General features: G+C 48.0%; 1 protein-coding gene and 1 long non-coding RNA gene across 2 annotated transcripts in view; one reads left to right on the forward strand and one right to left on the reverse strand.

The window, feature by feature from the left end:
- Positions 1 to 14,769, reverse strand: part of SH3RF3 (SH3 domain containing ring finger 3) — a 1,766,125-nt gene that overhangs the window by 381,835 nt on the left and 1,369,521 nt on the right. The window contains exon 6 of the mRNA XM_069636866.1: positions 6,025 to 6,195. Within this exon, the coding sequence (XP_069492967.1) occupies positions 6,025 to 6,195 (171 nt within the window). The remainder of the gene's footprint in view (positions 1 to 6,024; positions 6,196 to 14,769) is intronic.
- The window catches only part of LOC138526296 (uncharacterized), a 317,289-nt gene that overhangs the window by 183,495 nt on the left and 119,025 nt on the right, over positions 1 to 14,769 (forward strand). The window lies entirely within an intron of this gene.

Raw genomic sequence — 14,769 nt, forward strand, 5'->3', positions numbered from 1 at the left:
TCACGTTACTAAAATTGGGTGCGTCAAGGGAACTAACTTCTACCATTTAATATGATCATTCAAGTTTCCAGGAAGTTTTCTATAAGAATGGAAACAGGGCCCACGGTCTGTCGAGGACTTCCAAGCATCCTGCACTCTTTTCTGGGCCCAATCAGTCACCAGGCCCAGTACATGTCCCTTATTTCCCCCCACTGACCTAGCCCTGAGTAAAACATACCTCTTCTGTTCCCCACATGGTTACTCATTATGTAGACCTCCAGACGTTTTGGACTTCAACTCTCATCATGCCTAGCTATGGGAGTTGAGGTCCAAAACATCTGTGGGGCAACATAATAAGTAACCATGCAAGACTTAGCTCCATTAACTTTACATGGTCGACCCTAGAGCAGGGGACTACAACCTGAAGTTTTCAAGATATTTTGGACTATGTATCTCACAATTCCTCCAGCATAGTCTATGATAGCTATGGCTGATGGGAGTTGTAGTGCCAAACCTCCACAGAATTCTTTTTACAGATCTCTGACTTCTAGAGGCTACTCAGTTTGTGGTGCTGCTCTCTACAGGTCATCTCATTCAGCCACTCACTCATTGAAAAACGCTTACCTAGACTTTAAAATTAAAGTTTAGATTGCAAAGTGTTGTGAAATATTGAATGCCTTGTTGAAGTTGCAGTTGGTAAGCTGGTGCAAGAGGATCCAGGTCACATGACCTAACACCAACCACCCCCCAATCACTGCTAATCTTTTGCAGACATCTTTTTTTGCCAGTTTTTTCCCCTACTTAAGCAACCTTCCATCCACTTTTCTTTTGTACTTGTTGATCTGGAGCCAGTTGATCTAGGTCATGTGTCTTAAGCCCCACCCACATGCCAATCACTGCAAATCTTATGATGCCTTGTTTTGCTGCTCTTTTTTTCCTATACTTAAGCAGCTTTCCAGTCCCCTTTCTTTTGCAGTTGGTTAGCTGGTGCAAGTGAATCTAGGTCACGTGACCTAAGCCCCACTCAGCCATCAATCACTGCTAATCTTTTAGAGCCTTCTTGATTTGCTGCTCTTTTTCACCCCTTCTTAAACTGCCTTCTAGCCTCATTTCTTTAGCAGTTGGTGAGCTGTTGCCAGTGGATCTGGGTCACATGGCTTAAGTCCCACCCACCTGTCAATCGATACTAATCTTCTTATGATGCCTTGTTCAGCAGCTCTTTATTTTGTGCTCTACTTAAGCAGATTTTCAGCCTCTTTTCTTTTGAAGTTGGTGTTCTGGTGCAAGTAGATCTGGGGCACGTAACCTAAACCCAACCCACCAGCTTAGTCCAGTCACTTCCTTTCCCTTCTTAACTGTTAGATCAAGGGCGTCTCTTGCCTGAGCATCCACAGTGAAGGCCAGCCGAAGAACAGGGTGGTCCCTGTTTTGTCCTTTTAGGGCCTCTAAAGGCTGCCTTCTATTGTAGACAAAAATTGAACCAATGATTGGAATTACTCCACTTCTTTCTCATTACTACTTACATATCATTTCATTTCAGAATGAATATGTTGTCTCATCTATTAATTGAGACAAGATGTGAATATCAAAACCTTAAAGTCCTTCCTCTCGGTCTATCACAGCACATTCTAAAAAAGCCAACACACTATTGAATTTTTATTTGTAAGTCACAAACATTGCTGTATTTGACAAAACTATACATTGACCACAATCCAATATCTCTATATGTTTAGCAGATAAAAATATTACTGAGATAAAGAGAATCGGGGTTAGTGAGTGATGAATAGTCAAAATATTCTATGAGATACATTTAGGAGGTATTGATTTCAGAGATCTCCCTAAAACCTGAATGTTAGGGGGTGCTTTTGATGGGAAAGCCCCAACTGGAAAAATGTAGGATGGTCTTGGTAGATATTCTCAATTAGGAGAGAGGATGGTCTTTATCTTGGTTTAGATGCATAAGAAATTTGGCAGGAGCCTTGGAGCTCCGATGTACTGAGGAAAGGCCAGAAAGTATGACCAACTTGACTGAACTAATGGTCCAATATGGTTATAAAATAAAGAATCTGGCGATGGTGTATGGGAAATATCAACTTGGTTCTCTATCACAGGAGTATTGTTTATGCAGAGAAGACCCGATCTACGCAGTATCTTGATTGCATTGAGCCTCAGTTTGCATAATCTCTGTAATTCACATTTCGTTTGGCATTCACCCACTAGCTCCTGTATTGAAATCCAGAACCACTCGACATCTGATCCCGTCCGAATTGTGAGGGAATTGAAGCAACTACTCAACATTATTTCTTCATTATCTCTTATATCATGCCCTAAGAGGGCCAAATTTGGCGGCTGCACTGAAATTATTTATTAGCCACCTCTCATATGCAGAGAAATGATTCCAATGAAGAAAACATTAAATGCTGATCTTTGTGGTTGCTACATATTTACATCAAGCATAGTATGAAAGGGCAACATATTGAAAATAATATATATGAACTGTATGGATATGTAATGCAATATACTTGTATTAATTAGGTTTTTATGGCGTATATATTTAGTTTATAGGTTTGTGACTACCTTTATATCGTGTTCATAGCGTGCTGCTTGTCCGGCAAATATTCAATAAAGCAGCTGATGAGGATGATGAAATGCAACACTACATTCTGGTCATTTGCAGCTAAGTCCCAAGATGTTCTGTGAATGAGAACAATATTGCATAATGCTGTGCTGCATTTTGGGAAGACTGCATAATAAAATACAATGCTGCATAATGGGAAGGAAGGCAAACTCCCAAAGGAACCCCTTTACTGAGAACGAATACAGCCGAATAACCTGTTCTTTGGGAAAGGGACCCACTCAGGAGGGCCTACAACCACGTTTTAGCTCACTGTACCTTTCACAGAGGAGAAATATCCATTTACATATCAGTCGGGTCCCACCCACTTGGGCAGTCCAGCACCGAAATGCCATGCAATTCTTCTCTGAACAAAAGTACCAACAGCAACCCTAGACACATGCTTCAGCCTTGTTGGGCCTCATCAGTGGGGTGAAGCTGTGCCTCTCTAATCACAGTGAGCAAGGGCCCTTCATCTGGATTACACTTGGCAACTTAGGGTGAAACCCCACGATCACAAAAATTCAAAAACAGGTCTGGGAGTCCTTCCACTGGGAATGAACACGGGCAAATAACCCCTTCTATGGTATGGTGCGCACTCAGAGGAGAATTACATAGCATTTCGGTGCTGGAATGCCCTGGTGGTGGGACACAGACTGATATGCAAATGGATAATTCTCTACTCTGTGAAGGGCGCAGTGAGCCAAAACGTAGGTGTAGACCCTCGTGAGTGGAACAAATTCCATAGAACAGGGTATTTAACCCATGTTCGTTCTCATTGGAGGGACTCCCACACTCCTTTGCAACTTTGTAAAACTTGGGGTTTCACCCTAAGTAACACAGGGTAATCCAGACATGGACCCCTTGCTTATGGTGTCTTAGAGAGACTCAGCTTCACTGCAATGATGAGGCCCGAATAGGCCAAAACACGTGTCGAGGTTGCTGATGGTACTCTTGTTCAGAGGAGATTTGCCTAGCATTTCCGTGCTGAACTGCCCTTATGGGTGGGACGAAGACTGGTATGCAAACGGATATTTCTCCTCTGGGAACGCTGCTGTGAGCTAAAACGTGGTTATAGACCCTCCTGCGTGGAAGAAATTCCATAGAAGAGGTTATTTGACCCATGTTCATTCTCAGTAGAGGGGGCCCCACACTACTTTGAAGCTCCCAAAGTGTTCTGTGAATAGAGAAAAAACACTATGCATAAAAGTAAAGAGCTGAATTTTGGGAAGAGAAGACTCAATCTCAAGACATTCTGAGAATGAGAAAATGATTGTATATAAGAATGCAATGATGTATTATGATGATTGAAGGCAAAATCCCAAAGATGAGATGTATTCGAATGAGAAAAAGCTCACATCCAACAAGGAAACGTTGCACATTTGGAACTGAAGGCAAGGAGTGAAAGTATTCTGCAAATGAGAACTAGATAACATGCATCAAGAACATGTTCCAGTCTAGGAATTGAAGGAAAAGCCTCAAGTCATTCAGTGAATGGGAAAGCAATTACATATGACAAAACTGTGTTGCATTCTGGAAACTTAAGGCAAAATTCGAAAGTATCTCCTTTTGTTTACCCTCCACCTTCCAATCCTTCAGAACCTTAATCTTCCCCATTAATGCTCACCCTAAAATCTCCAATCCATCTCCCAATGTTCACCCTCTGACCACTAGTCTTTCTACCCTTCCTGCTTCGTCTCGTGATGTTCATCCTCCAACCCAGTTTCATCTCCTCTGGGGGATCGGGGGATTCACTGGAGATGTTGTTGGGGAGACACCCGGCTGTCCAGAAGCACTTGTTGTGTTCTAACCTACTACACGTCTCCTGTGGAGTCCCCCAAGGCTCCATCCTCTCACCAATCCTTTTAACCTTTACATGGAGCCTCTGGGCCCTCTCCTGAAAGATCCCAATATTGCCACCCACCAGTACACAGATAATACTCAGTTGTACATGAGAGTTAATAGCGTGCAGGACATCTTTCGGCTCTGCGATTACCGAGCCATCATCCAGTCCTGGATGTCAACTGCCTACCTCAAACTAAATCCACCCAAGATTGAATTAGTCCTCATTGGTCCGCCCGGTAAAAAATAACTTGACCAACAATGGCTCAATGATATGCCCCTCAAAGGATTTGATCCACAACTATCAGACTCATCAAAATCTTAAGGCTTCAACATTGATAGCAACCTGTCCTTCCACAAACACATAGCCAAGAAGACCCACATAGACTGGCTCAGAATCTCTACCCTTCGGAAAATCAAGTTCTTCATCTCGCTGCAGGGTTTCCAGACCATAGTGCAGTCCCTTGTGGTCTTGCACATTGATGGGGGAAATGCTCTCCTGACAGGGCTCCGGGCTGCTCAGTTGGCTCCCCTAAAAGCAGTCCACCATGCTGCAGCACTTCTTATTACGGCAACACAGATATTTGACTGAATTACCCCCCAATAAAAAAATAAAATAAAAAAATAACCCACAGCAGCAAGCCTCAACACGTGCATGGCTGACCATAAACATCGATACGTGTGCACATCCACCACTCCATCCTCCCAAATGATTTCTGGTTGTCTTCCTTTCTACACTTAGGATCATGCTTATGTGGCAATTACTTAATGGAGCATTTGATGAAATACCATGAATCTATCAAAATCGACACATGGGCCAAGAAGCTGGTGTCAATTGTATCCTGGTTGTAACCGCCACGGGATGGAAAAAAAACTTTCATTGATCCCACTAAAGTTCAGTAACAAGTTCAAGATTGTGTGTGCCATACACAAATTCAACACATGTTAGATATCGTGCACATAACAAGTTCAAGATTGTGTGTGCACCATTCACAAGTTCAACATATCTTACATATCTGGCACCATGCCAAATCCTAACTAAAATCCTACATGCAAGCTGGTCCCACTCAAATCACTAAAATTAGGTAAGAAATAGCAAATGGGGCGGCAGATCCATCAGGAACCATGGCTGCAACATCTGAAATACACTACCCAAGTCCTAAAGGCCAAGCAAAACTACCTCACTTTCTGGAATACAACAACAAACACACCATTCTTAGATCTAAAAACTGCACCCACTTCTCCATCCCCCACAGGGATCAGGCCCGAAATCAGACAGGCACCCTATTGGCAACTGTGATGAATGAGGCTGACAAGCCTCGAGATAAGGACGTTCTGTCACAAAAGGCTGGGAGTGACATCACTCACCTTCACACTAAACCTTTGTGACAGGAGAAGTCAGGTTGGCCAGTGGGAGGGCAATCTCTGAAGCGGCCCTCGGGTGACATGTATGTGTTATACCAAAAACTAGGCCAAAAACAAAAACAATTATCGTTTTCTAACATTATTACTACAATCCTTGGTGCAAATCATTGTTCTTAAACTTGTCCAACTTTGTTGCTGTGGAATAAAGTCAGTTGTGAACTTACCTGGAAACAGGAGTCACGTAATTGCCGGGAAAGACCCCAGACATCCCAGTTCTCAGCGACGTCCCCTTAAACCAGCCATCCTGGCACTTCTCAATGACTCTGTACATTTCTCCCTTGCGCAACTCCAGCTCGTCGTTCTTCTGTGGCTTATACGCGTAGAGCGCCAAATATCTGGAGAGGGAATATCAAAATCAAACGTTGAAACTCTGTCAGAGCAGGTCCTCTGAAGAGATGATGACATACAATTTAGAGAACTTTCTGGAACCTGTGCTTCTGGGGAAAAGAAGATGGCTGCTTAGCAGACAGCATACAACATCAACAGAGACACATGAAAAATAACTCCATGATGGGCCCTGTTCCACTACTACTAAGCAGATAGGGGTAGAAACTGTGATGTAATGGTATTACAGGAAGTGACATCACACATTTCTGATCCCACTGATCCAGATAGAGCACCACACCTGGACAGAGCTCTGAATATTAGCATGTTAAACTTCATATAACCCACTAACAAAAAACTGAGCATTTCTGCAGACTTAACTCACTCAAAAATCTCACACAACCATCTCTCGCACAATAACCTGCACGCACTTCACAACACCGTAACAACACATAAGCTGCACCAACAGCACAAGAGGACTGAGATCGATCCGATGCTCGCACCAAAGCTCAGCACCCAGTGTATACTGAGTTGAAGCTGCCAACAGAACACCACTCCTCTCACTATCCTATTTCCGCTTCACCTACTAACCCCCCCACCTTCTCGTTTGCAGATCCGCCAGAGCGCCTGGTAAACAACTCCGTTGGTGAAGGTGCACGGTACAAATACCTTTAACATTTAACTGATTGGCCACAAGCAACAACCCCATGAGGACAGAAACTAACATGCATGCCCAACATGATCCAACAACCTTAACCACTCCATGAACATTAGCAAGTGCCATACTTTGATAGAATTGTGAATGTTAGCAAGTAGCACATTTATATAGAATTGTGAACATTGGCATGCGCCGGATCCGGACGGAATTGTGAATGATAGCAAGTATCACATTTAGATAGAATCATGAAAATTAGCCTGCGTCGGACCCAGAAAGAATTGTGAATGATAGCAAGCACCACATTTAGTTAGAATTGTGAACATTAGCCTGCATCACATCTAGACAGGATTATGAAAGTCGGCCGGTGCCACATCGAAATAGAATAGCGAATATTAGCCATTGCCACATCTAGACTGCATTGGGATTATTAACAATGCCATATTTAGATAGAATTGTGAATAGCTAGCTTGATTTGCATCTAGACAGGTTTTGAAGGTAGGTCAGTGCCACATCTGGATATAATAGTGAATAATGGAATGTGTCATATATAGACAGGATTGTGAATATTAGCCATTGCCGGATCTAGATAGAAATGCAGAGATACTCACGAGCCACACCTAGAATGAACAGGGAAATTTAGTAGGTATCACTTATAGATAGCGAGGTCAATGACCAACCCACTAACAATCTCATCCCTCAGCATACACCTCTCAAACTCTAAACAAACACAACCACAACCCTAAAGCACAACAAACCGCACAAGCATCACTACACCGCAACAACAAAACAAACCACACATAGCTTCGCACAACAGCACACGACGGCTACCGACCGGTAAAGCACCTCCAAGCTCAGCGAACGGTGTTAACCGAACTGAAGCTGCCAACAGCACATCACTGCTCTCTTGCACCTTTCCAGCTTATTCCCACTAACTCACCACTCCTTCCCTTTTTCAGAGCCGGCAGAGCGCCAGGGGACCACTTCGGTGGTGATAGATCGTGGTACAAATATCCTTTAACAGTACCATTAACATTTGCTGTTCCTAAGCAATCGTGAAAAACAATGGTTGGTAATGGGCACAAACAATGACATACTGAAGCTAACTGAAGGTAAATGTATGCATACATTCATAAATCAAAGGGGTTACAAACGAATCCTTAGGGGTGAGAAGCAGGAAGTTAGGGTATCAATCCCCACTACTGCCATTAAATGAACCTCTGACCCTTTCTCCCCCCTCAACTAGGAGTTAGAGCCTCTTCTTCCCAAGTTACAGTGTTTTTCACATTATGTCTATAAACGAGCGCTTCTACTTCGTTTTTTCAACATTCCAGTAGATTGCTATGGCAGAGTGTACACGGGTTTATCACTATATGGAGGCTGTTCAATTATTAGCACAAACTAATTCTCAGCGAGGCGGCTGCGGACGGGCCTGCTTGTGAGTGGGCCTAACCTATGCATAATTTGGGGTTTTAGTGCACAATGTGCACTGAGATGAGCATGTCGACGGTCGTGCTGGACTGTATTATCCAAACAAATAATGATAAAACGGGGATAAACACTTCCTGGAAATCCAGCTGTTCCAGTAATCGGTGACACTGCAGAAAATATGCCCATGCTGTAAAAGCGCTCGAGCTCGGCTTTTTATTCCTTTAATATAACAGATTCTCGGCCTTTTCTGCAGGCAGTAAATAAACTGTAGTAGTGAGCAGAATGCCGAACATTTGGTGACAGCTCCCGTGACGCCCTCTGCGCCGTGCGTCACGGGCCTGTGAAGTACAGAGGCCTACTGTTGCCAAGCACTCATGGGTTAAGGAGTGCTGCCCCCACCGTTGTGGGGGCAGAGTTATTGACACGGCGGGAGGAGGAAAGGGAAACGGGGATTATGGGAGAAGGCGCCTCGAGCGCCAGTTAGTTTGTATTTGGAGAATAAAGGAAGCAAGGTGCAATCTCCGTGTGTGCGCGTCCTCCTTCGTAAGGCCTCTAAGAGGCAACACTGGCGACGAGGTTTCTCCTCGTGCGCCCACGGAGTCCTCCGCAGCGATCCGCCACTCCTCCTTTGGCTTTCCGCCACCCGACGCGCCGCGAGCGCGCACAAAGCAATCCGCCGCTCCTCCCTTTTTGGCTGTCCGCCACTCGCCGTGCCGCGAGCGCACACGAGGCATCCACATCTGGCAGTCCGCCAACGTTCTCGCCCTGAACGCCCTGGGCCTCCTCCTCCTGCATCCCGGTAGCCCACACAAGTGGAAGCCCTCTTCCTCCTCGCAGTACTTCACCAACACGCCCTGAATACCTCCAGGCCTCATCCTTTCCTATCCGGACATCCTTTCTCCTCAACACCTCCAGAAGGTCAAGAAGGTCGTCGGTGGATCAAAGGAGCCCGCGGGACCACCACACGCCTCTGGCACAGCACAACACAGTGCAGGGAAGCGTTTTGGACACCTGCTGCGACACCCTACACGCCGGAGGCCGGTGAGTCCGCTACCCAACTAAAGCATTAAATACATATTGTGTCCGGCATCATGAGCACGCCGGCCTCCGCGTCAGGGTCCAACCCAGGATCGCCTACGCCGGCTCACGTAGTGCAGCCGATTCAACTGCGGCTACCATCCCCTTTCACCATGACCCCGCAAGCCACGAAAGGACCCAGATGGACTGATTGGATGGAAGATTTCCAGCATTACGTCAGGGGATCTGGGGATGGAAATTCCCCCAACATCAGAGACATCTTCCTTAATCTGGTGGGAGGCGAGATAAAGACTGTGGTCAAGACTATTCCTGCAGCTGAACAGAACACTTTCAAGGACTTAATAAAGGCCCTAGACAAACTCCTCATCATAGAAGTCAATCGCGACTACGAACGCTACCTTTTCAAAAAGTGCACTCAAATGCCACAGGAAACAGTTGATGAATTCATAACCCGCCTGAGAGTAAAGGGTGCTAATTGTCAATTAGACGCATTTTCTCTGGAAGAAGCCATAAGATTAAGAGTCATTGAGGGTTGCTTATCCCCTGCCCTCAAGAAACAGCTCTTGAAGAAGCCCCTCTCCATCCAGGAGGTGAGCGAGCTCGCTCGCATACATGAGAGGGTCGATGCTCAAGCCACATCCATGGCCAGCCCAAGCAACCCCAGGCACGACGCTGCGGAACTGATCGCAACCATGCAACCATCTCGTCCAGGCGACAGGGGGCCACAGCCATACAGAACTCAAAACGTCCAAACACCCCGCCTACAGAGACAATGCTATCGCTGTGGGATGTCTTTCCCGCACGCAGGATCGTGCCCTGCTCTGTCTCAACGATGCACAAACTGCGGAAGAGAAGGCCATTTCCACTCGGTGTGCAGGGAAGGCGTACCATTTCCTCCCGCGAGACCCCAAACGCCAGTCAGGACGTTCGTCCGTCCGCCACCTCCTAGACACTTTCAACCCCGATACTCCCCACTGAATTCTGTACTTAACCTGCATCTGGGCCACTCTCAGCGACCTCGGTCCAGGGCCCAGCCACTCTCCACTTGCACTGCCCCCCTGGCTCCCCCTGCACTGTGGGACTGTCACTGTATCCCTACAGCCCCCTGCTCAGCACTTGCTCTGCACTTACCTCGCACTTGCCACTAGTTGGCCCTTTTTATTTATTATTATCGTTATTATTTCACTACGCCACTTACCTTGTACTGCACTTTTCCCCCCACCTCCTCCCCCTGCACTTTCTCCTTTTCCCCTTACCTCTGCACTTGCGCGATCTGAATGACACCTGGCCTAGTAGGATCGCTTGTCCGTCTTCCCCTTGTTTCCCTCCCTCCCTGCCTCGTCGCGCCTTGAAACACTTGTGTATAGGCGCGTTACAAATACCATATCATATCATATCATATCATATCATATCATACTACCAACAAAGCCAAGGACAGAGGCGATACGTCAGAGCCATTGACGAATACCACACGCCGGGATTCCCACCACAGCCAGAGCAGACTGATCGGACCACATACTTCACCGACGAATATGACCATCCACCAGAAGAATATGGGCCTGAACCCCTCTACCAGGAGGTGCAGGGAGCTGCATATGACATACCATATGACTCATACGACCAAGATGAGTTTGTCAACCTCATACTCGACACTGAAGAGGACAGAGAAGCCCCGAAGATCCCCATCAAAATGGGGAATAGACAATTCCAATTCATGATTTACTCAGGCGCTACCGTTAACATTATGGGCGAACAGGACTACGCCATGCTACCAAACCCACCTGCACTTCAACAGTCCCGCTCAAGGATATTTCAGTGGGGTGCCACCACCCCCCTACTGACAGTAGGATGTTTCACACAACGCTTTCTCCTGAATGGCCGGAAAGTAGACACATCAATACACATCATCCGGTCACTTGCTAGAAGCCGATGCCTGCTCAGTTATCACACGGCGTCCCGTCTGGGTTTAATAGAAATACACGTGAAGGCGGGAGACTCCATCACAGCAACCTCCGAGAACATGAACGCGAAAGATACAGTTGGCGCCATCGCATGCTACCAGATGCAGAACCTGGTCACACAGGCCGACATCACGAGAGACTTCCCCAACCTCTGCAGAGGGCTGGGCAAACTCAAGGCCCCTCCCATCCGACTACACATTGACACTTCAGTGAGGCCAGTACCGCAACACCCCCGGAGAGTGGGTTTCCACCTACAAGTGGCAGTATCAGACGCACTCCAACAACTTTTGTCCGATGGCATCATTGAACCAGCCACAGGCCCGACACCATGGGTCTCCCCACTCGTGGTGGTACCAAAAGAGGGAGGAAAGATCCGTTTGTGTGTGGACATGAGGGTGGCAAACACTGCCATTCAGCGTGAGAGGCACCCGGGCCCTTGCATAGAGGACATGATAGTGCAACTGAACAACGCCCAGATGTTCTCCAAACTCGACCTCAACCAGGGATACCATCAGCTGGAGCTGCATCCGGAATCCAGACCCATCACGACATTCGCGACCCTTGACGGTCTATACAGATATCGGCGCCTAAATTTCGGCATCTCATCAGCCGCAGAAATTTTCCAAGAGGCCATCCGGCAGGTGATCAGACCAATCAAAGGCACACTGAATTACAGTGAGGACATCCTCGTTTTCGGTTCGTCGAAGGAGGCTCACGACAAGGCCCTGCTCGCCACATGCACAGCACTCCAAGAAGCAGGCCTCACCCTCAATATTGCAAAATGCCGTTTCAGCAAGACCAAGCTCAAATTCTTTGGACACATCTTTTCCAGCGAGGGTATGCTGCCGGATCCTGATAAGGTTGACACCATCACCAAACTGGAGGAACCACGACAGGTCGCTGACGTCCGCTCATTTCTTGGCATGGCTGGCTACTGTGCGCGATATATACCGCACTACGCATCCCTCACCGACCCTCTACGGAAACTCCTCCAGAAAGATACAGTGTTTGAATGGACCCCTGCATGCCTCCAGGCTTTCTCCGACATCAAGCGGGCCCTGATGGAAGAACACCGCCTGGCATACTTCAATCCCGCATGGCACACTGAAATCATGGTGGACGCGAGCCCAGTGGGCCTTGGCGCCATCCTAGCCCAAACGAGCGGGGCGGATGTCCACCCGAGACGCGTTGTCGCATACGCGAGCAGAGCCCTGTCCACCCCAGAACTGGCCTACTCCCAGGCGGAAAAAGAGAGCTTAGCCGCCATCTGGGCGTGTGAACATTTCCATGACTTCATCATTGGGAAAAAGTTTACTCTAATAACGGACCACCAAGCCCTGCTCTCGCTGTTTGGCAGCCCGCACACCAAGATGCCTCCAAGAATCGAGCGCTGGGGAATCCGTTTACAGGAATACGACTATGACATCATACATCGTCCCGGAGGCAACCTTAACCCCGCTGACTACTTGTCACGTCACCCAGTGGGGGCCCCACTGACCCGTGAGGGAGACATCGCCTATGTACAGTACATAGCGTCGAACTCGCTACCACCGGCGTTGTCCCTGGAGAGAGTGGCTGCCGCATCCGCTGCTGACCCCACCATGGCACTCGCCATCAGCCTCACACTGTCCAGCAAATGGAGAGATCACCATAGAGCAACGCTGGCACACCCAGGAGCGTGCAAACAAGAAATCGAAAGACTGGCCAGGGTACACAGCGAATTGGCCGTCAAGGACAACGACATCCTCCTCAGAGGGTGCAAAATCGTCATCCCCGCCACGCTCAGGAATGAAGTGGTAAGCACGGCCCATGAGGGTCACAGAGGAGCAGAAAACACCAAGAGGCAGCTGAGGCGCCATGTCTGGTTCCCGTTCCTGGACGCGGCAGTGGAAGAATGGGTGAAGAACTGCCACGCCTGTCAGTGCACTGCCCCCGCGGAACATCCACCCCCGCTCCAACACACACAGATACCCGAACGACCATGGGAACGTGTAGCCATGGACTTCTATGGACCCACGGAAGAGGGTGACTACCTCTTGCTCATAATAGATGAACACTCACGTTTCCCAATCGTCAGAACTGTCACCACCACCGCATTCCCCCAAGTAGCAGCGGCGATAGAAGAAGTGTTCAGCGAGTGGGGGATCCCCAAGACAGTCAAATCCGACAATGGGCCCCCGTTCAGTGGACATGAATTCGGAACTCTAGCAGAACATCTAGGGTTTGTACATACGAAGATAACTCCTCGCCACCCTCAAGCGAATGGGATGGCTGAACGATTCATGGCATCAATCAAAAAAACGAGACAAAGAGCCAGAGTAGAAGCGGTCGACCCTCACCAGGCGCTGTGCCGACTCCTACGGGACTACAGAAACACTCCTCACGAAGCCACCAACAAGACACCCGCCAAGCTCATGTTTCGCTACAAAGTACGAACCCGCATACCGTACAACCCAGCCGATGAGGAGCCGCTTGACATGGACGTGCTCCGAAAGGACGCAGAAGCCAAGGAGAGAGCGAGACGAGAGACAGATGCCCGCCGTCATGCAGTGATGCAAGACTTCCACATTGGAGATGAAGTACTCGTCCAGCAACCAACGCCCAGAAAGACAGATCCGCGGTTCGCTCCAAGTCCCATGAGAGTAACCGCAGTGAAAGGCACGATGGTGATGGCCGAGGATCAAAGCAGAGCTGTCACCAGGAACTGTCAACAATTCAGACACTACTCCAGACGAGAAGGAACAGAGCCGCTATATCGGTCGGCCTCTCCAGAGCCTCGAGAGCCGCAGGACGATTTGTGGGTCCCACCAGGAGGAGACCCAGGAGGGACAAGCAGAGAAGTGAGGACCACGGAACTGCAAGAGGCAGGTGACCAAGAGGAGAGGCCACGGAGAACTGTAAGAAAACCTACGAGACTTGTTGAAGAATGTTGATCTCGATGTTTGAATATATTGTTCGGGGGTGATGTTGCCAAGCACTCATGGGTTAAGGAGTGCTGCCCCCACCGTTGTGGGGGCGGAGTTATTGACACGGCGGGAGGAGGAAAGGGAAACGGGGATTATGGGAGAAGGCGCCTCGAGCGCCAGTTAGAGTTTGTATTTGGAGAATAAAGGAAGCAAGGTGCAATCTCCGTGTGTGCGCGTCCTCCTTCGTAAGTATTTCATTTGTGAGGAGACAGGAGGAACCGCCGCGTCCAGATGGTAGGTGCGACTCTGACTGCTGCAGGCCTTGTTGGGGGTGTTACTGCCATCATTATTATGAAAGACACTGTAAAGTCCCCAGCCAGTGAGTTGTCTGTTTCCTTGCAAATTTGGAGGAGAGGTGCTCCACGATGTTTCCAAAATCTTTCCGCCTTCTTCTCAGTCAGCAGAATAAGAATGCGTTGGCACTAGTGCGCGTGTGTTCATTTCGTACGCTTGTCGCTAGTGTAAAGTTCCCAGCCATTGCTGCCAGAGGGGAGCGGGATCGTGCTGGGCCTGGCATGTAGGCCTCTGGGTGTG

Source organism: Ambystoma mexicanum, chromosome 7p, assembly GCF_040938575.1.
Source record: "Ambystoma mexicanum isolate Mex_15411 chromosome 7p, UKY_AmexF1_1, whole genome shotgun sequence".
Lineage (NCBI taxonomy): Eukaryota > Metazoa > Chordata > Amphibia > Caudata > Ambystomatidae > Ambystoma > Ambystoma mexicanum.